At 48.3% G+C, this 21,438-nt stretch overlaps 1 protein-coding gene across 1 annotated transcript in view; it reads right to left on the bottom strand.

Annotated features, from left to right (window-relative positions):
• Positions 1-21,438, bottom strand: part of LOC140904802 (uncharacterized) — a 491,655-nt gene that overhangs the window by 343,826 nt on the left and 126,391 nt on the right. Inside the window, 1 exon segment of the mRNA XM_073327146.1 lies at positions 13,211-14,302. Within this exon segment, the coding sequence (XP_073183247.1) occupies positions 13,211-14,302 (1,092 nt within the window).

Here is a 21,438-nt window from a genome sequence, read left to right as displayed (position 1 = left end):
GAGGACTTGTGGCACTTTGGAGACTAACAAATTTATTTGGGCGTAATCTTTCCTGGGCTAAAACCCACTTCATCACATGCATGGAGTGGAAAATACAGCAGGAAGAGATATATACAGAGTCCATGAAAAGATGGGGGTTGCCTTAAAATCATAGAAGATCAGGGTTGGAAGGGACCTCAGGATGTCATCTAGTCCAACCCCCTGCTCAAAGCAGGACCAACCCCAACTAAATCATCCCAGCCAGGGCTTTGTCAAGTCCCCTGCCCTCTGACATGTCCTTTCACAGAATCACAGAGTTGGAAGGGACCTCAGGAGGTCATCTAGTCCAATCCACTGCTCAAGGCAGGACCAATCCCCAATTTTTGCCCCAGATCCCTAAATGGCCCCCTCAAGGATTGAACTCACAGAGAACTGTTTGAAATGGGCCACCCTGTTTACCACTACAAAAAGTGATTTTTCCTCCTACTGCTAATAGCCCATGACATGCTAACAAAGAAACAGCCGTGATTTAAAATCTCCACTCAGAAATGGTGAACAACAGCAGAACCCAAAGTAACTGAAGGAAGGGCGGATGATCACAGTTAGTTCAATTGTTTAAGTCAATATTGTCTCAGATGTTCTGGGGAGAGAATTCCACTGTAAGTGATTTTGTATTTTTGCAGGACATCAGACCCCCTGGGGAGAAGCTCCTCAAAGAAAATGTGGCCCCAGGAGTGTCAGAGAAGGGAATCACTCTTTGCCTTACAAGGTGGGTGAGGGAAACCTGCAGGGACTTAGATTCCTCCAGAGTCTGATGAAACCATTGGTGGGGAAAGTCTGGGGAAGCCGAGTAGGACAAGGAGAGGTAAAAAGGGCTTGCAGCTCTTGTACAATCCCCATGCTCCCACCAGAAGGGTCCAGGGGGTTCAGCACTTCGGCTGCTTGTTGAGGACACAGAATTCAGAAGATGGCAAAGCTCAGAGCCCCGTTACATGGAGTCAGAATGCAATCAGCTCACACCGAGGGAGAGCAAACTCCCTCCCTTGCTCTCTATGCCAAAGTTCCTGTCAGCTCAATGTCCAGGTCGGCTGCTGAGAGGGTTGCAATGGGGTCAGTGAAGGCAGAGGAGGATTGTTCCTCCTGCGTTTTCTTTGTGTTGCTCTGTGATCCTAGTGGAGGAAGCTGACGCATCATTTGAGTTTGTTTCAGTGGCTTGGGTTGGGCTCAGGTTGTGACCCTGAGCACAGGGGTTCCTGCCCGCTCTGCTCTTAGCCGCTCAGGGAATGGACAAAGGAGCAGCTTCAGCAATTGGACAGAAAATAGCCTAAGGAAGTGTAGCACAGCTGAGAAGAACAACAGCCCCATCTTCTCCCTGGTGGTCTAGTGGTTAGAATTTGGCGCTCTCACCACCACGGCCTGGGTTCAATTCCCAGTCAGGGAAAAGTGACTTTACAGCAAAACACCTTAATTTATTCTTCTCTTGCAATTTGAACAAATTGACGGTTTTTCCCTGACTCCCCCATCTTCTACGTGATCTTGGCAAGGGCTTTGGAGACCATATCAAAATCAAAGCTTCCCATTGACTAGGAGCAGAATGTGGGCATGTTTCCACTGTGTACTTCGTTGTCCACAAATAGACAGGTGCAAATTCTTGTTCCCCCTTGCTAGCTAGCCTAACCAATGTTGTAACAACAGTAATAGACACTCACGTTGACCCAAGATGTCAGTTTTCTTGCTGAAACAAAACCAAAAAATCATTTGGGGTCAACCAAATTCTTTCAGCAAATAAAATATTCACTCAAAAAACTTTCATCCCACTCTATATACCAATCTTTGGAAGTAACCATCTCAGCAAAACTGACCATTAGCCTCTTCCATTCCTGAGGGCTAGCTGCTGTCGTGTTCTAAGCATAGACGATGGGCCTTTCACCTGTTGGCCACTGGTTTCTACCTTGCTCAGGTAGCTACTGATGAAAGGCAATGTGGTTTAGTGGCAGACCTACTTCTATCCCTCTGTCCAACTAGGCGTGTTTGTTTCACACTGCTTGTAAAAATACAATCAATGCATTTTGTTGATACCTAAATCTGGGATCAAGATGAAACATTGTGATTGTAAGTCAATGAGAAAATCTCTGCTGAGTTCGACAGAAGGAAGGTTTTCTCATCAGGTTCTAGCACACGATAAAAGTTCTGAAGGTTCTTAGAGTTTCCAGACACATGGGCCAGAATTTTCAGAAGGTCTCACCCCCACCCCTAGAGCCAGATTTTCAGAAGAACTCAGCTCCCATTTGGGCAATAAACATTTTGGCCAGATTTTCAGAAAGGCTCAACACACTGAGGGCTGAGCTATTTTGGAAACAAAAGGTGGTAGAAGTTGTGGGTGCTGGTTGCTTGGCCGTCTGGCCCACCAGGCAGGAGTTTGAGGTTCAACATTACTTTCTCAGAATGGTAGCAATCATCTTTTATACCCTTAAAAAGGGAGCAGGGAGATGACATATAAAAATCGCTTGTGCTTTAGAAAGTCTCTAGAAGTTGAAAGAGATATGCCATCTCCACCTCCCTGGAAAGTTCACAACAAGTTAAAGAAAACTGTGATTGATAAGTGGCTTGACTAACAGTGACAGGCTGGCCGAGTGGTCTAACGTGTCAAACTCAAGGCTGTGTCTTTCTGTCATTTGTGTTCTGGGCTCCATATGCAGGTGGGCGTTCAAATCCCCTTCCTGACACAATCATTGCCTTCTACATGAGAAATAGACTCATTTCAACCTCTCCTGTAACATTACAACACCAACTGCTTCGCATTTCTATGCTAGAAATGGGAGGGAATTCAAAAGTGGTGCATTCAGGGCACCTAGTTGAGGTCACGGGTGGTCTAGTTATAAGCTAAGGTTGTTCAGTCCTGTCTGGGAGGGTAAGCTCTGGAGAACACGGATCATCTGAAGATTACTGAGGGGAAGCAGGAACATCTGATCCAGCCAGTGGAGGACAGCCATCTAGAATCCTAAGGAGATATTTTGGCATCTAGGGAGTGAGAAGTAAATCTCAGAACGGAGAGCTGAGGTGGTGCTGATGACTATTTCCTGCGGCTAAGGCTAAACGGGAGCGTGTACATCTAGGAATAAGGAATGTCAGCCACGTATACAGCAACAGTGGGATCTCAGCTAGGAGTCGAAAGGTCTTTTTATCTCTGTATTTGTTGTGCCCACTTCATCCAGTTCTGAGGTCCCCAGTTCAAGAAGGAGGATGAAACATTTGAGAGGAGAAAGAAGAGCCATGAGAAGGATGAAAGGCTTAAAACCCCCGCCTTGCTGTGATAGTCACAAAGAGCTCAGAAAAGGTTTAGGGGATGACGCTCTCACTCCCTAAGTACCTACATGGGGAACAATACTTACAAACAGGCTCTTCAATCTAACAGACAAATGTATAATGTGAGCCACTGGCTGGAAGTGAAGCTAGACATATTCAGATTGGAAATAAGGCATGCTTTCTGACAGGGAAGGGAATTAACCATTGAAAATCTTACCCAGAGTCCTGGTGGAGTCTCCATTCCTGGAAATTTTCAAATCAAAATTGGATCTATTTTTTTTTAAACGGATCTGTTCTAGTTGAAAAGGAATTCTTCGGGGGCAGGTATCGGGCCCGTGCTAGACAAGAGGTCAGACTGGGTGTTTACGAAGACCCCTTGTGGTTTTAAAATATGGGAAACAAACCCTTAAATGACAAACGCTTTATTCTGTGAATCAAAAGGAAGTGCTTCCCCTGGCTCTTTTTCTCATTTTGTAAACAAGGGCTTGGAATTTCAACTCTCAGTGAAGCTTTGCCTTTAAACTGAATTAGGTGAATTTTCCAGCTCTTGATCCTCTGAGTCTAAGGAAGAATCCCTGAAAAGCAGGTGAGGTTTCAGTTCAGAATTTCATAGGTTAATTTGATGCCATCCAAGAGTGAACGCTTCGGTAGGGAACAAGTGAGAATTTGTTGACTGAGAAAAATTCCTGGTGAAAATTGGCAAAGCTGTGGATATTTTTAAACATTCCAGTGAATTTACACATGAAGATACAAACAGAGAGAGAAAGAGAAAATCACACACTGAACAGCCGCTTGTAGGCATTAACAAAAATCAGACCCACACAGCACACAGAGAATCATAGAATCATAGAATATCAGGGTTGGAAGGGACCCCAGAAGGTCATCTAGTCCAACCCCCTGCTTGAAGCAGGACCAATTCCCAGTTAAATCATCCCAGCCAGGGCTTTGTCAAGCCTGACCTTAAAAACTTCTAAGGAAGGGGATTCCACCACCTCCCGAGGTAACCCATTCCAGTGTTTCACCACCCTCCTAGTGAAAAAGTTTTTCCTAATATGCAACCTAAACCTCCCTCACTGCAACTTGAGACCATTACTCCTTGTCCTGTCATGTGCTATCACTGAGAATAGTTTAGATCCATCCTCTTTGGATCCACCTTTCAGGTAGCTAAAAGCAGCTATCAAATCCCCCCTCATTCTTCTCTTCTGTAGACTAAACAATCCCAGTTCCCTCAGCCTCTGCTCATAGGTCATGTGTTCCAGTCCCCTAATCATTTTTGTTGCCCTTCGTTGGACTCTCTCCAATTTATCCACATCCTTCTTGTAGCGTGGGGCCCAAAACTGGACACAGTACTCCAGATGAGGCCTCACCAATGTCGAATAGAGGGGAACGATCACGTCCCTCGATCTGCTGGCAATGCCCCTACTTATACAGCCCAAAATGCCATTGGCGTTCTTGGCAACAAGGGCACACTCTTGACTCATATCCAGCTTCTCGTCCACTGTCATCCCTAGGTCCTTCTCTGCAGAACTGCTGCCTAGCCATTCGGTCCCTAGTCTGTAGCGGTGCATTGGATTCTTCTGTCCTAAGTGCAGGACTCTGCACTTGTCCTTGTTGAACCTCCTCAGATTTCTTTTGGCCCAATCCTCCAATTTGTCTAGGTCCCTCTGTATCTACCACTCCTCCCAGTTTAGTGTCATCTGCAAACTTGCTGAAGGTGCAATCCACATTAATGACCTCCAGATCATTAATGAAGATATTGAACAAAACCGGCCCCAGGACCGACTCTTGGGGCAGTCCACTAGATACCGGCTGCCAACTAGACATGGAGCCATTGATCAGTAGACATATGTACATAAGGGAAAGCCACACAAAACATACAGAAAAAGCACACAAGACGAAAGCACAAAAACCACATACCAAAAGAATACGAAGCAAAAAACAATTTGCCTGCAAAAATCAGACACACGCACACAAAACTATGCAACGCATCCACAGAAATCACACAGGACCCACATGCTCATCAACCTGACAGACAAAAACCACATGAACATATCGAAAGCCAGGCAGGGTTTGAGTCTCACAGCCAAGAGGGAGTGCAGGAAGGTGGTTTGGGGAGCAAAGGTTGAGGGGGAAGTCAGGGGCTCAAGAATCACAGGATGGGCAGTGCTCTGGGCTCTGCTTGATGCCTCCTGACACAGGGTGCAGGTGGAGAATGGAGCCTTGTAGATCTGTGGAATCTGTCCTGCACTCTGCAGAGGAAGAGAACCTGGGTGTCTTCTGAGCCGGAATTGTATTTTCCGACGGGCAAGATGAATGGCAGAAGCCATTGCTTAAAGAAAGCTGATGCTTGAACTCACAACCTCAGCATCTGAGTGGACCAGATCATACGTCTGAGGGAAGGCAGCAGAAGGAGACTGCGCCAATTGGAAGGCATGAGATGCACTGTGCTAGAGTTGGGTGTTCCACGACCACCGCTCCCAAGAGAAGGAGGCGGGTGGTGGTGGTCGGGACTCTCTCCTCAGGGAGACTGAGTCATCTATCTGCCATCCCAACCGGGAAAACCGAGAAGTCTGCTGCTTGTCAGGAGCTAAGATTCGTGATGTGACGGAGAGACTGCCGAGACTCATCAAGCCCTCGGATCGCTACCCCTTCCTGCTTCTCCACGTGGGCACCAATGATACTGCCAAGAATGACCTTGAGCGGATCACTGTGGACTACATGGCTCTGGGAAGAAGGATAAAGGAGTTTGAGGTGCAATTGGTCTTCTCGTCCATCCTCCCCGTGGAAGGAAAAATCCAGGGTAGAGACCATCGAATTGTAGAAGTCAACGAATGGCTACGCAGGTGGTGCCGGAGAGGCGGCTTTGGATTCTTTGACCATGGGATAGTGTTCCAAGAAGGAGGAGAGCTAGGAAGAGACGGGCTCCACCTTACGAAGAGAGGGAAGAGCATCTTCGCAAGCAGGCTGGCTAACCTAGTGAGGAGGGCTTTAAACTAGGTTCACTGGGGGAAGGAGACCACAGCCCTGAGGTAAGTGGGATACCAGGAGGAAGCACGAGCAGGAGTGCAGGAGAGAGGAGGGCTCCTGCCTCATACTGAGAAAGAGGGGCAATCAGCGGGTTACCTCAAGTGCCTATACATAAATGCACAAAGCCTGGGAAACAAGCAGGGAGAACTGGAAGTCCTGGCAAAGTCAAGGAATTATGATGTGATTGGAATAACAGAGACTTGGTGGGATAACTCACATGACTGGAGTACTGTCATGGATGGATATAAACTGTTCAGGAAGGACAGGGAGGCCAGAAAAAGTGGGGGAGTTGCACTGTATGTAAGGGAGCAGTATGACTGCTCAGAGCTCAACTATGAAACTGCAGAAAAACCTGAGAGTCTCTGGATTAAGTTTAAGATTAAGTTTAGAAGCGTGAGCAACAAGGGTGATGCAGTGGTGGGAGTCTCCTATAGACCACCGGACCAGGGGGATGAGGTGGATGAGGCTTTCTTCTGGCCACTCGCAGAAGCTACAAGATGGTACGCCCTGGTTCTCATGGGGGACTTCAATCACCCCGATATCTGCTGGGAGAGCAATACAGCGGTGCACAGACAATCCAGGAAGTTTTTGGAAACTGTACGGGACAATTTCCTGGTGCAAGTGCTGGAGGAACCAACTAGGGGCGGAGCTCTTCTTGACCTGCTGCTCACAAACCGGGAAGAATTAGTAGGGGAAGCAAAAGTGGATGGGAACCTAGGAGGCAGTGGCCATGAGATGGTCGAGTTCAGGATCCTGACACAAGGAGGAAAGGAAAGCAGCAGAATACGGACCCTGGACTTCAGAAAAGCAGACTTTGACTCCTTCTGGGAACTGATGGGAAGGATCCCCTGGGAGAATAACATGAGGGGGAAAGGAGTCCAGGAGAGCTGGATGTACTTTACAGAATCCTTATTGTGGTTACAGGGACAAACCATCCCGATGTGTAGAAAGAATAGTAAATATGGCAGGCGACCAGCTTGGCTTAACAGTGAAATCCTTGCTGATCTTAAACACAAAAAAGAGGCTTACAAGAAGTGGAAGATTGGACAAATGACCAGGGATGAGTATAAAAATATTGCTCGGGCATGTAGGAATGAAATCAAAAAGGCTAAATCACACCTGGAGTTGTAGCTAGCGAGAGATGTTAAGAGTAACAAGAAGGGTTTCTTCAGGTATGTTGGCAACAAGAAGAAAGCCAAGGAAAGTGTGGGCCCCTTACTGAATGAGGGAGGCAACCTAGTGACAGAGGAGGTGGAAAAAGCTAATGTACTCAATGATTTTTTTGCCTCTGTCTTCACGAGGTCAGCTCCCAGACCGCTGCACTGGGCAGCACAGCATGGGGCGGAGGTGGCAAGCCCTCTGTGGAGAAAGAAGTGGTTCGGGACTATTTAGAAAAGCTGGATGTGCACAAGTCCATGGGGCCGGATGCGTTGCATCCGAGAGTGCTAAAGGAATTGGTGGATGTGATTGCAGAGCCATTGGCCATTATCTTTGAAAACTCATGGCGAACGGGGGAAGTCCTGGATGACTGGAAAAAGGCTAATGTAGTGCCAATCTTTAAAAAAGGGAAGAAGAAGGATCCGGGGAACTACAGGCCAGTCAGCCTCACCTCAGTCCCCGGAAAAATCATGGCGCAGGTCCTCAAGGAATCAATTCTGAAGCACTTGGAGGAGAGGAAAGTGATCAGGAACAGTCAGCATGGATTCACCAAGGGAAAGTCATGCCTGACTAATCTAATTGCCTTTTATGATGAGATAACTGGTTCTGTGGATGAAGGGAAAGCATTAGACATGTTATTAATTGACTTTAGCAAAGCTTTTGACACGGTCTCCCACAGTATGCTTGTCAGCAAGTTAAAGAAGTATGAGCTGGATGGATGCACTACAAGGTGGGTAGAAAGTTGGCTAGATTGTCAGGCTCAACGGGTAGTGATCAATGGCTCCATGTCTAGTTAGCAGTCGGTATCTAGCGGAGTGCCCCAAGGGTCGGTCCTGGGGCCGGTTTTGTTCAATATCTTCATAAATGATCTGGAGGATGGTGTGGATTGCACCCTCAGCAAGTTTGCGGATGACACTAAACTGGGAGGAGAGGTAGATACGCTGGAGGGTAGGGTAGGATACAAAGGGCCCTAGACAAATTGGAGGATTGGGCCAAAAGAAATCTGAGGAGGTTCAACAAAGGACAAGTGCAGAGTCCTGCACTTAGGATGGAAGAATCCAATGTACCGCTACAAACTAGGGACCGAATGGCTCGGCAGCAGTTCTGCAGAGAAGGACCTGGGGTGACAGTGGATGAGAAGCTGGATATGAGTCAACAGTGTGCCCTTGTTGCCAAGAAGGCCAATGGCATTTTGGGCTGTATAAGTAGGGGCATTGCCAGCAGATCGAGGGATGTGATCGTTCCCCTCTATTCGACACTGGTGAGGCCTCATCTGGAGTACTGTGTCCAGTTTTGGGCCCCACACTACAAGAAGGATGTGGAGAAATTGGAGAGAGTCCAGTGAAGGGCAACAAAAATGATTCGGGGTCTGGAACACATGTCTTATGAGGAGAGGCTGAGGGAACTGGGATTGTTTAGTCTACGGAAGAGAAGAATGAGGGGGGATGTCATAGCTGCTTTGAACGAAATGAAGGTGGATCCAAAAAGGACGGATCTAGACTATTCTCAGTGACAGCAGATGACAGGACAAGGAGTAATGGTGAAGTTGCAGTGGGGGAGATTTAGCTTGGATATTAGGAGAAACTTTTTCACTAGGAGGGTGGTGAAACACTGGAATGGGTTTCCTCGGGAGGTGGTGAAATCTCCTTCCTTAGAAGTTTTTAAGATCAGGCTTGACAAAGCCCTGGCTGGGATGATTTAGTTGGGGATTGGTCTTCCTCTGGGCAGGGGGTTGGACTAGATACCTCCTGAGGTCCCTTCCAACCCCGATATCCTAGGATTCTATGATCATTTGGCCAACAACATGTAGCAAAGCACCCAACTAAGTTGCATGAATGCTCTATAAGCCACTCCTCAATTATACAGAGACACCAGCATATCTCCCCAGCTCTCAGCCTTGCACCTCAGAAATGTACCATCTTACACGGCTCATGGCCTTCTCTTGAAAAGTGTAAGCTCATTAATTAGTTCGCCACTTCATCAAAAATAAAGGGGACATGCACCAGCCTTTGTCATGTGAGCAACTTTCCCAAACACTTTGGACAAACTCAGGAGTAAGTATAAAATATTAAAATAAGTTTATTAACTACAGAAAGTTAGATTTTAACTGAGTCTAACTGTTGGTCACAGAGGTCAAAAGTGGTTACATAACAAATGAAAATAGACTCCCAGTCTACACTCTAATTTGAATATACTAAGCAAGAATTGGATCAAACAGCTTTTCTCACTCACTGGTTGCTCCAGGCAATGTTGAGTTCTTAATACACAGACTGAATTCCCTCTCAGCCTGGGACCAATCTCCGCAGTTCAAATTCTGAGTCTTCCAGACAATCTTCCAGGTGTTGAGATTGGGGAAGATACAGGTCATGTGCGGGTGTCTTTGACTCTCATACATATTTTTTCTCCAGCTGCTAGGTAGATTCTTGCCGTGATGCTGGGGTTAGTTAGCCCCCAATATGGAGCAGCAGTTTGCCTCCTGCACCTTGTGGTAGGCGTGTCACAGCTCCTTTACTTTGACCCCGCACGGCAGTGTGTCCCTGTCATGGCCCCTTTCTATCATGCATCACGAAATCTGCGTGCGCACCTCGGGAGTTACACCACAGAAAGCTGCTTTCCTGTGCAGAAACTTGCCCGTGTAGACAAGGCCGCAGAGGGCTTACATAAGAACGCACGACAGGTCATAGACTGGGTCAGACCAATGGTCCGTCAAGCCCAGTGTGCTACCTGAGAGCGACCAGTGCCAGATGCATTGGATGGAAAGAACAGAACAGGCTTGTTGACCTGCAAGGTGAGGGTCTTTCACCTTTATATTTAACTTCATTGTTGTCAATTCCTACTTATCCTATATCTAACTACCCCTCCTCTGAGGTCTCTGGGCAAATCAGGTGTGAACCACTCCTTTGACACAGACGTGTCCCAATCCAGCTGAACTGAGGCAGAATTTGGGCCAATGTCAGTTTGGAAAAGGCCTGCTTCACCCAGCAGGTTTCTCAAAGTATCCGTTGCTGTGAACCGCATGTCGTGTGGATGTGCGAACTCGGAAGATAGCAAACATGAAAAAAAAAAACGCAAAGCCGGTTCTGAGGTTTCCAGAGCCAGGCCTGAGGGTTAAAGACCTGTGCTCAAAAGGACAAGGGTCTCAACAGCTATAAAAAGAACTAGTTGCAAAAACAAAACAAAAATTACATGGAAAAAAAACAACCAAACAACAACCACGCAGAAAAGCTCCCATCACTCGCCCATCACCATTGTAGATCTTGACATCTCCTGCCTAATGTGACATCTTTGCTTTGCGAACAAGAGCCCTGGGGAACTCCTGCGAACTCCAAAGATAGCAAACATGAAAAAAAAACCGCAAAGCCGGTTCTGAGGTTTCCAGAGCCAGGCCTGAGGGTTAAAGAGCTGTGCTCAAAAGGACAAGGGTCTCAGCAGCTATAAAAAGAACTAGTTGCAAAAACAAAACAAAAATTACATGGAAAAAAAACAACCAAACAACAACCACCCAGAAAAGCTCCCATCACTCGCCCATCACCATTGTAGATCTTGACATCTCCTGCCTAATGTGACATCTTTGCTTTGCGAACAAGAGCCCTGGGGAACTCCTGCAAACTCCAAAGATAGCAAACATGAAAAAAAAAACGCAAAGCCGGTTCTGAGGTTTCCAGAGCCAGGCCTGAGGGTTAAAGAGCTGTGCTCAAAAGGACAAGGGGGCTCAGCAGCTATAAAAAGAACTAGTTGCAAAAACAAAACAAAAATTACGTGGAAAAAAAACAACCAAACAACAACCACCCAGAAAAGCTCCCATCACTCGCCCATCATCATTGTAGATCTTGACATCTCCGGCCTAATGTGACATCTTTGCTTTGCGAACAAGAGCCCTGGGGAACTCTCTGGCTCACCTGTGTGGGTGGAAGGGGTCTCACACTACGTGGGAAGGCTGCATCATGAGAAAAACCACCTGTGCTCTACTTTCACACTTTCTAATCTTTCAGAGTAGCAGGAGGCGGAAAAGTGAGACACATGCATTAGACTCAAGAGCAAAACTAAGAGACCAAACCACAGACTCTGGACTCAGCATTCATGTATCCTGCAGTCTGAACTTGGAATCTGTTACATTCCCTCATTGGCTACCATCATTTAACCAACACGGAAGTGCTTCTTGTCCAGCAAGGCAGCCAGTTTGGGACCCATAGGCATGGCATGGCTCTGAAGGAATCAGCTGTTTCTCTCTGTGCTTCAGGAAACTTGGGATCCAAATGGTAAAAGACAGTTGTTCCCAGTTTCATCATGGCATCCCTTAGAAGTGTGAGCAATTCTAAAAACAGTTTACCTTGGCCACAGGTCACCATAGCGTCCATCTCTGGGGTGAAAATCAACCACTACAACCTCTCATTTCTACCTGAGTTCTTGTCAAATCTTTGACCTTAGTTGTAGCAATTTTACACGGCTCTGGCGTAGAATTCTTCACCAACCACACGACATACCAGTCGCGATACTGAGGTAGAACTCCCCCAAATATGCCCTTTTGTTTCTTTAATCTGGTGCAACAGATTTAAATAAGGGACTAAATTCAGGTGCGGCTTAGAATCCCTCTAAGACACCAAATGTCAGGTATCTACTCAAAATGGGTGTCTTTCTGCAGCTCTATCACATTCCTCATGGATGTCAGTTCCTACACATTTACAGCATCTGCCAGGAGTGAGCTGAACAGAAATGTCACTTCCATTTTTCCCATCTCTACCTAGGAAGGGATTGTATTTCCCAAATAAGAGGCAACATGCACCTGATTAGGAAGGGAAGATCTTCAGGAGCAACCTCCTGCAGGGCATGGGCCACAACTGCTTTGGGAGGCAAATGAATGGGTCTTTTGCTTAGTTTCAAATCATTTACTAGAGAATCCTCTTCCCAGCCCCTTCGGGAAATATTGACCTTAGCAATTGAAGAACAGGGGGATAGAGATGGTGATGGAGAATCCCTCTGATTTACCCTATGTTCTTCTGTTGTTACAGAGGGGAAAAGACATTTTTCCCTATCCCTTCCCTATTCCTGCTCTTTGTTATACTTCAATATATTTTAAGGGAGGAAAACGGGAGGAAAAATATCTGCCTTCAGGAAAACCTGAAGCAACAGCGCTCTGATGAACTGTGACAACTGGGAATGAAACAATATGATCCTGGTGGGGGAACTTGATGACTAACAATTGTTTTTAAATGGGGGAACAGTATAACTGTGATGCTCAGGCTTTGTTTAGACTAGGACATGCAATGGAGTTTAGGTCAGGTCAAGGGGAAAGCTAATGCCAACCACTGCACCTCGGCTGCATCTGCACGACAACTGTAATTGTCTTTTAACACCAAGATCACTAACTTGAGCAGCCAACGCCATGTACAGTCCTAGTGGATGTAAGGCACGGGTAGTTTTTGCCTCAGTGTAGCTTGTTGGGAACAAACCTCTCTCCCCCACCTGGAGCTGATGAACATTCCTGGCTGGAGGGACACACGCTCCTTTGACCCAAAAGGAAAGGAGTTGATAGAAAACATCACAGGACTGACCCCAAAGAAGGGTGAGCTGCAAAAGGCAGGAGCAGGCAACTCATCTGGGGGAGCTGAGTAACCACGGTGAAGATGGGGCACAGATCACTAAGTGGGAATTAGCAAATGTGATTTAAAAGAAAAAAATACCTTTGGCCAGCCCTAGTCAAGGCATTTGTTACAGTTCACTCCCATGTGGATTTTCTGATGTCTAATAAGGGTTGAGCGCTGATTGAAGCTTCTCCCACACTCAGAGCACGTGTAGGGCCTCTCTCCTGTGTGGATTCGCTGATGTGTGATAAGGGCTGAGCTTTGATTGAAGTGTTTGCCACACTCACGGCATCCATAAGGTTTCTCACCCGTATGGATTCGCCGATGTATGATAAAGTATGAGCTCCGATCGAAGCGTTTCCCACACTCAGAGCATCCATAAGTCTTCTCACCTGTGTGGATTCTTCTATGTGTGGTCAGTAGAGAGCTCCGATTAAAGCTTTTCCCGCACTCAGAGCACATGTAGGGGGTCTCTCCTGTGTGCGTTCTCTGATGTGTGATTAGGGTAGAGCTCTGATTGAAGCTTTTCCCGCACTCAGAGCATATGTAGGGCCTCTCACCGGTGTGGATTCTCTGATGTGTGGTAAGGGCTGAGCTATAACGGAAGCGTTCCCCACACTCAGAGCATGTGTAGGGTGTGTCTCCCGTGTGGATTCGCTGATGTCTGATCAGGTTTGAGCTCCGATTGAAGCTTTTCCCACACTCAGAGCATGTGTAGGGCCTCTCCCCTGTGTGGATTCGCTGATGTGAGAGGAGGGATGAACTGTCAATTAAGTGCTTCCCACACTCAGGGCATCCGTAAGGTTTCTCACCCGTGTGGATTTTCCGATGTGTAATAAGGTGTGAGCTGTGCTTGAAGTGTTTCCCACACTCAGGGCATCCGTAAGGTTTCTCACCCGTGTGGATTTTCCGATGTGTAATAAGGTGTGAGCTGTGCTTGAAGTGTTTCCCACACTCAGGGCATCCATAAGGTTTCTCACCCGTGTGGATTTTCCAATGTGTAATAAGGTGTGAGCTCTGCTTGAAGTGTTTCCCACACTCAGGGCAACCATAAGGTTTCTCACCCGTGTGGATTTTCCGATGTGTAATAAGGTGTGAGCTCTGCTTGAAGTGTTTCCCACACTCAGGGCAGCCATAAGGTTTCTCATCTATGTGGATTCTCTTATGTGCAATGAGATGCGAGCTCTGCTTGAAGCATTTCCCACACACACAGCATGCGTAAGGTTTCTCACCCGTGTGGATTCTCTGATGTCTGAGAAGGTCCGAGCTCCCTTTGAAGCTTTTCCCACACTCGAGGCATGTGTAGGATGTTCCTTCCAAGTTCATTCTCTCACGTGTAATAAGGTCTGACCGGCTACCGAAGTTTTCCTCTGGCCTCTGCTGACTCTCACAGGCTTTTGTTTTTTCTGGGTGTGCACAGCTCCCAGAATCATTCCCTTTGGACCTTCCTGACAACATCCCATGGGCTTCTATTCGCTCAGCATCTTCCTGCTGGGGTTCCTCCTCGTTTTCACTCATCATCCCAACACCTGACGGGAGACCGAGAGAATCCAGACATAAGTCTCTGCCTGCGCCAGAGAGAAAGGAAATCTCAGAGAGAAGAATGGGAAAAGGGATGAAGGAACCAAAATGTGTACAGGACAGATCAAACCTATCAGGAGCTGATTTTCCCTTAAACCTTCTCAGAGGAGAGAAAGGAAGGGATCAGTTCTGGGTCCGTATCTCAGAAGAAATCTCAGGGGACAGCGAGATTGGGGAGGGACCTGCTGCCAGTTGTCAGTCAGGATAGGTGGGAAGCCATGAGTGACCTCTGCCTAACGATTCTACATCTGCAGGGAACAATCCTGAACTTGGAGAGCTCACAAGGTCTTTGTAGGGCATCCCAAATGTTTCCTGTATTCACCGACAGTTTTGGGGTTGGTTTAACCAATGCCTCACCTATGCAGGCAGCTCTCGGGAGCACTTTTTTCTTAGAGCCATGAAGGTCTGGGACGCACGACTCCTCCCCTCGTTCCAGCTGCGAGATCACATCAGTTCTGGAAACTGGAAACCCTGCTCAAGGCAAAGAAAACAAGGGAGGTCAGTGGAATTTGTGGGATACTTGTCACAAAGAATATTCCATGCTTTTAAGCCCAGCTCATTTTTAAGTAGTAACATCCGAAGGCCGGCTTCCTTGGCTCAAAGTGCCAGGAGATGATTATTATAAATCATATTCATTACCTTAGTGCCTAAGGGCCAACTAACAGTGGGTCCTCATTTTGCTAGGCACAGTACAAACCGAGAAGCGTTGATGGCCCGTGTCCTGAAGAAGTTAAAATCTAAATAGACAAGGCAGACACAGAATGGGGGAAGGGGTAGAACCCAGCAGCAGAGTGAACTCCGTGAAGGCAGAGTGGCAGATCTGATCAACACAGGCCTAGATCTTGAGATTATCGGATTTAATGTTACAACCAGGGCCAGTGTTTTCCAGAAATTGTCGCTAGGACTGCATTTTTTCCCAAAAGTACTCTTTGTTTCTGGAATCACCGTTAATATCCGGAATTGCTGATCAGAGGGTGGGTGGGGCATGCAGGGTCACAATCCCCCAGATTTCTCCCTGGAGACACCCGTCTCCTCCCCAGGGCACAGGCTGGCTGCGGTTGAGACTTGATGCCAATTTCTTCCCTCCTCATACAAGTCTGGGATCGGCAGTGGGACGCCAGGCTCTCTCATCATGCTGCAGAGAGGATGACACTCACAGCTGCTCGCGGCCATGTCAACAGGACCTCTCCCCTGCTCATCTCCCCTGTACATAGCTGGTTCATGCCCCATCTGTCCAACGCAGAGCTGGTTCTAGTCTCTCAATGCCCAGTATCTGAGCCCCACCGCCCCCACACAGCCGGCTCCTGTCCCCTCCCCCCAAGGCACTTTCAGGCTTTAAAGGATTAGATATTGCTTACGTTTGTCAATTACTCTGTTTTCATTGCCTGCAAACTCTTGCCCTAATTATGACTGTTATCTGTATATCTAAGCCAGCCCTTGAAAGCATGAATTCTTCACAGACTATGATGCCGAGATGCGCCACATGATACCAGGAAGGGCTGCGGGATGGGTTTCCTGTGCAAGCTGGTATCGCTACGGGGTGATGAATGCCAGATCTCAAGGCTGGTTATGCAGAGCTCCACCTTTTGAAGCTTTACCCAATGCAGAAAGGGAGTCACCCTCATTCAGGAGACTGAAGACGACAGACTTTTGGGGGATAAACAGCTGAGTTTGAGCTGACTGAGGGGGGTCTTTCTGGGCTACAAACTCACAGGACCTGATAACCACCAAGAGGTAACCCTTTAAGAAAGGTTTTAATACACTTTGAAACCGATCAGGGATTCCCATGAGGACCGCTGAGGGAATGAAGGTAAACACGCATTTGGATGCTCTTCTTCTTTTATGAGAACGGGAACAGGAAGGGCAGGGATATCACTGAATGCAGGATCTCAGCAGGACTAGGTGTCAGGATAGCACCATATTGCAGCCCATTGGAAAACATAATCCCAACTACACATGTAAAATGATGGGCTCTAAATGAGCTGTTTCCACTCAACAGAGGGATCTTGGAGTCACTGGGCACAGTTCTCTGAAAACATCAAAACAGTGTGCCACAGCAGTCAAAAAGCAAAGAGAATGTTGGGAATCATTCTGAAATGGATAGATAAGAAGACAGAAAATATCTTATCGCCTCTATATAAACCCATGGTACACCCACATCTCGAACACTGCCTGCAGATGTGGTTGCCCCATCTCAAAAAAAGATATATTGGAATTGGAAAAGGTTCAGAAAAGGGCAACCCAAATGATTACAGGTATGAAACTCTTCTGTACGGGGAAAGATTAAAAAGACCGGGACTATTCAGCTTGGAAAACAGACAAAGGGGGGATATGAGAGAGGTCTATAAAATCAAAACTGCCGTGGAGAAAGTAAATAAGGACGTGTCATTTACTCCTTCTCAGAACACAAGGACTAGGAATCACCCAATCAAATTAATAGGCAGCAGGTTTATAAGAAACAAAAGGAAGTATTTCTTCACACAACGCACAGTGAACCTGGGGAACTCCTTGCCAGAGGACGTTGTGAAGGCCAAGATTATAATAGGGTTACAAAAAAAACCAAACAAAAAACACCATGAGAAATCTATTGAGGACAGGTCCGTGAATGGTTATTAGCCAGGATGGGCAGGGATGGTGTCCCTAACTTCTGTTTGTCATAAGCTGTGAATGGGTGACAGGAGATGAATCACTTCATGATTCCCTGTTCTGTTCATTCCCTCTGGGACACCCGGCGCTGGTCACTGTCGGAAGACAGGACACTGGGCTAGATGGACCTTTGGTCTGTCCCAGTGTGGCCATTCTGAAATACCAGGGAACCTAGTGAGTCCAGTGCAATGGGAGGGAGTAGGAAAATCCCTGGGTGTGGAGAACACTGGGAAATTAGAAACTATCATTCACAAGCAACAGCCTCTAAATAGTCTAGAAAAGCAGAATGTGAAAAATAAGAATCGGGGTCATGTGACTTCAGGAATGAGGGACTCAAAAAACCAAGTCTGCAGAGAAGGTAGATTGTGGTTAGTGGACATGGGGATGGGGGGAGCAACTCTCCAGGTCTCAAGGATTTTCACCAGCAACCGAGGCCATTGTCCCATGCACGGGGCAATCCGGAGCAGTGAGGAGTTGTGTCATCTGTAATCCTGGCTGCGTTTCAATGTTCTGCTGCTGGAGCTCCCTTGTCTGGATTCCCCCAGCCAGCATTCAAGGTCTGTGTGATCAGTAACCCTGGACCAGCCGCTCTGACCCCAGCAGCCTGCTTCTTACACCCCAAGCACATTCTGGTCTGGGTGGAGAAGGCTCAGGGTTTGAGAGAAGGCCAGGGGTAGGAAGCTTCTGTTCGTTATGCTGGACCTAACCCCCCGTTTTACTTGTGCAAACAGGAGATATTTGACACTGTGCGATTCTGCTCCTGTGCTCTCTTCCCACAGCGTTCAGCAGCAGGGGAGGGTCTCTGGTCGTGTGTGTGTCACTGGCATGCTGGGGTGATGCTGGAACAGGACAGAGCAGAGGTGGCATTGTGGGGGTGGCGTGAACCTCATCACTTCCGTTCCCCTTCCAAGAACCGAGGGGACAGGAACCCTTACCCAGCGAGGTCACAGTCTCATAGGTCTCCTGCATGACATCTCTGGAGACGGCTCTCTGAGCGGGGTCCAGCAGAGCCCACTCTTCCCTGGTGAAATACACAGCCACCTCCTCGAAGGTCACCGGCCCCTGAAAGAGCCAGAGCCCCACACTCAGGACCTGCTGCCCCACTCACAGCCCCACTATTCACGGGGGCGAGGAGCCAATCAAACGGAAACTCTGGGTGGACCGCAGCCAACAGAGTCCCACCCCCACCCCGCTCAGAGCACCCAGGAAACACCAGGGTGAGGGGGCGAAGAGACACCCCTCCTCTCTCCCAGCAGATCCATCACACACCTACTAGCCACAGACTGATACCGGAGATGCTGCCTTGAGCAGGGTCTAGGGAGAGATCTCTTGTAGGAAGCCCAACACCCTCCTCCTTGTGAAAAGAAAAGGAGGACTTGTGGCACCTTAGAGACTATCCAATTTATTTGAGCACAAGCTTTCGAGAGGTACAGCTCACTTCATCGGATGCAAACTGTGGAAAGTGTAGAAGATCTTTTTATATACACACAAATCATGAAAAAAATACCTCCTCCCACCCCACTCTGCTGCTGGTAACAGCTTATCTAAAGTGATCACTCTCCTTACAATGTGTATGATAATCAAGGTGGCCCATTTCCAGAACAAATCCAGGGTTTAACAAGAACGTCGGAGGGGGGGGGGGCAGGAAAAAACAAGGGAAAATGGGTTACATTGCATAATGACTTAGCCACTCCCAGAGCTGGATATGAGGCAGGGGAATCTCCCCTAAGCCTGACTGGTGGCTTCCCCCTTCATATTTCAAGGCACCCGCTGGTTAGTTGGGTCAGGCTCCAGCACTAGGAGTCTGGTCCTTTTTCCCAGCCCCATCTAGGTAGGTTATTTTCTGTTCACCAGATTGGAGCATTTCTACCTCTGAACCTCATGGGTCTCTTCCTAGAATCTAGGCCACTTATTAAACAACTCCCAGCAGGTCTGCCACCCCCTGGCCTCCTCCCTTTCTCCACTCTGTGCATTTCCTGCCCCGCTCCAACCTCCAAACCAGACGGTGCAAACCTTCCCGTCTCCCGTGTATTTCCTGTCCCTCTCCCTCCTGCAGGAACAGATCAGAACCCCCCACAATAATCCCTACCTGAGCTGGCTCCTCTGCAGCCATGTCGCTCCCTAGTCCCATGGGAGGACGGGATGAACCAGAAAGAAACATGAGCTTCGTTCTGCAACCTGGCCGGGCAAGAAGGGCTGTTGTGGAAGTTTAGGAACGGGCATTAGTTCATTTCACATTACGCTTCCCCCAGGCTCTTTCCTTGCAGAGCGAGATCCGAGATTCTGCCGTGCTGAGAAAATACTCAATCTCTGGATTACAGCAGAGACCTGGCCCCTCCTGCCAGGCTAGGCCCACAGACACTTTTAACCTCCTTTCTCCCTCCCGGATCCCAAAACAAAGTCTCTGAACGCAATCCTAGAAAAAAGCAGAACCAAAGGAGTCCCTTTCGAGGATTCCCTCTGACACTGACCCCACGGCAGCCACATCCCAGCAGGAGGGACATGGAGTCAGGAACTGGGTTTTCCTCTCTCTCATCCTCGTCTTGTCCACAGGAAAGTGATTCTCCCCACAGTGCAGTAATACATCTGTCTGGGCAGATGAGAGAGCTGGAAATCTCTTTCAAAACTCTTTTATCCCACGGACCCTGTCAGTCTCTCTATCTCCTTTTCCCTGTGCCCTCTCCATGCCTGTCTGCTAGGAAACTCTCATTCCTGGGTTGTTTGCTCCCCCATGGCTGGATTTGCTCCTGCAAATGGCAGGAGAAATGGGGTGGGGGGCTGTTTGTGTAGAGTCATTTTATAGTCCCTCACTGCCTGCCTGGGATTTCCCCATTGCCTGCCTAGGACCCCCACCTGCCCTCCAACAGGATCTGCCAGCCCATTTGCCTGGGACCCCCTCCTCCTCCCAGCAGGACCCCCTGACGCTTTACAGGAGGACCCCTCACTCTGCGCCAGGGACCGCCCCACCACAGCGCTGTGCACTGGGCATGGCAATGGTCCCAGGAGCCAGCTGGGCAATCCCAGACAGAGCCCCTGGCACAGCACCAGGCAGCATCTAATCCCCTGCCCCACCTGCCCAAGAGACCCCCACCCCCACTGGTCTGCAGCCAACAGGCCCCCAGCGATACCCACCTCCAGGACCCATAGCCTTAGGGCTGGGCACATCAGAACTACCCCCCGAAACCCTAAATCCTCCAGAACCCACCAACCTGACTAGGGTCCCCCCTGCCCAGCCACCCAGAGGCCTCCCACTACCACAATGCCCCTTCAGCTCCCGCTGCAATCTCCCCACACAGACATGCCCCCGCCCCAGCAACAGTGTTCCCTCACAGTGTCTGACAAGTGGATAGAAAGTTATCACCACCCCCTGCTGGCCAGTCACACAGGCAGGGGGAGCCCGGGGGGACGCCTCTTTAACAGGAGAAGGGAAGCCATGGAGGGCCAAAATAAGTAAGACATTTCCATACTCTGTCACTAGCAAATAATGGCCACCATGGATCCACCCCAGAGTTGGCTACAGCTTTGCACTGCGGGAAGCCCCCCCCTCACGGAGACCCTTTGTCATGGGGTTTGGGATACTTCTGGACCCACGCTGCACTCAGAGGGACCTCCTCATCCCGTGCCAGCTGGAGAAAAGAAAAGGGTCCAGCCAAGTCTCCTGTTACCAACTGGGATCCACCCATCCCCTAAACAGGGGGAGGCCCCTGGCTTTGATGGGTATTGAATATATGGCTAGTCTCTTTTATCAGCAAACATTTTTAACAGAGAGAAAGGAGGGAACAAATGATTCTCAAAGGAGAGGGAAAGATGATCATTGTTGCAGGGGGGTTAATTTCCCAACCAGGATGGAGAAGGACTCAGGGCGACGTTCTGGTTAAACTTGGATTTATGCTGGAAATGGCCCACCTTGATTATCATGCACATTGGAAGGAGAGTGGTCAGTTTGGATAAGCTATTACCAGCAGGAGAGTGAGTTTGTGTGTGTGTGGGGGGGGTGGGGGCGGAGGGTGAGAAAACCCGGATTTGTGCTGGAAGTGGCCCAACTTGATGATCACTTTGGATAAGCTATAACCAGCAGGACAGTGGGGTGGGAGGGGGTATTGTTTCATGGTCTCTGTGTATAATGTCTTCTGCAGTTTCCACGGTATGCATCCGATGA

Source organism: Lepidochelys kempii, unplaced genomic scaffold (genome assembly GCF_965140265.1).
Source record: "Lepidochelys kempii isolate rLepKem1 unplaced genomic scaffold, rLepKem1.hap2 scaffold_78, whole genome shotgun sequence".
Lineage (NCBI taxonomy): Eukaryota > Metazoa > Chordata > Testudines > Cheloniidae > Lepidochelys > Lepidochelys kempii.
Note: the sequence above shows the minus strand (reverse complement) of the source record. Positions and strands in the feature narration are given on the sequence as shown.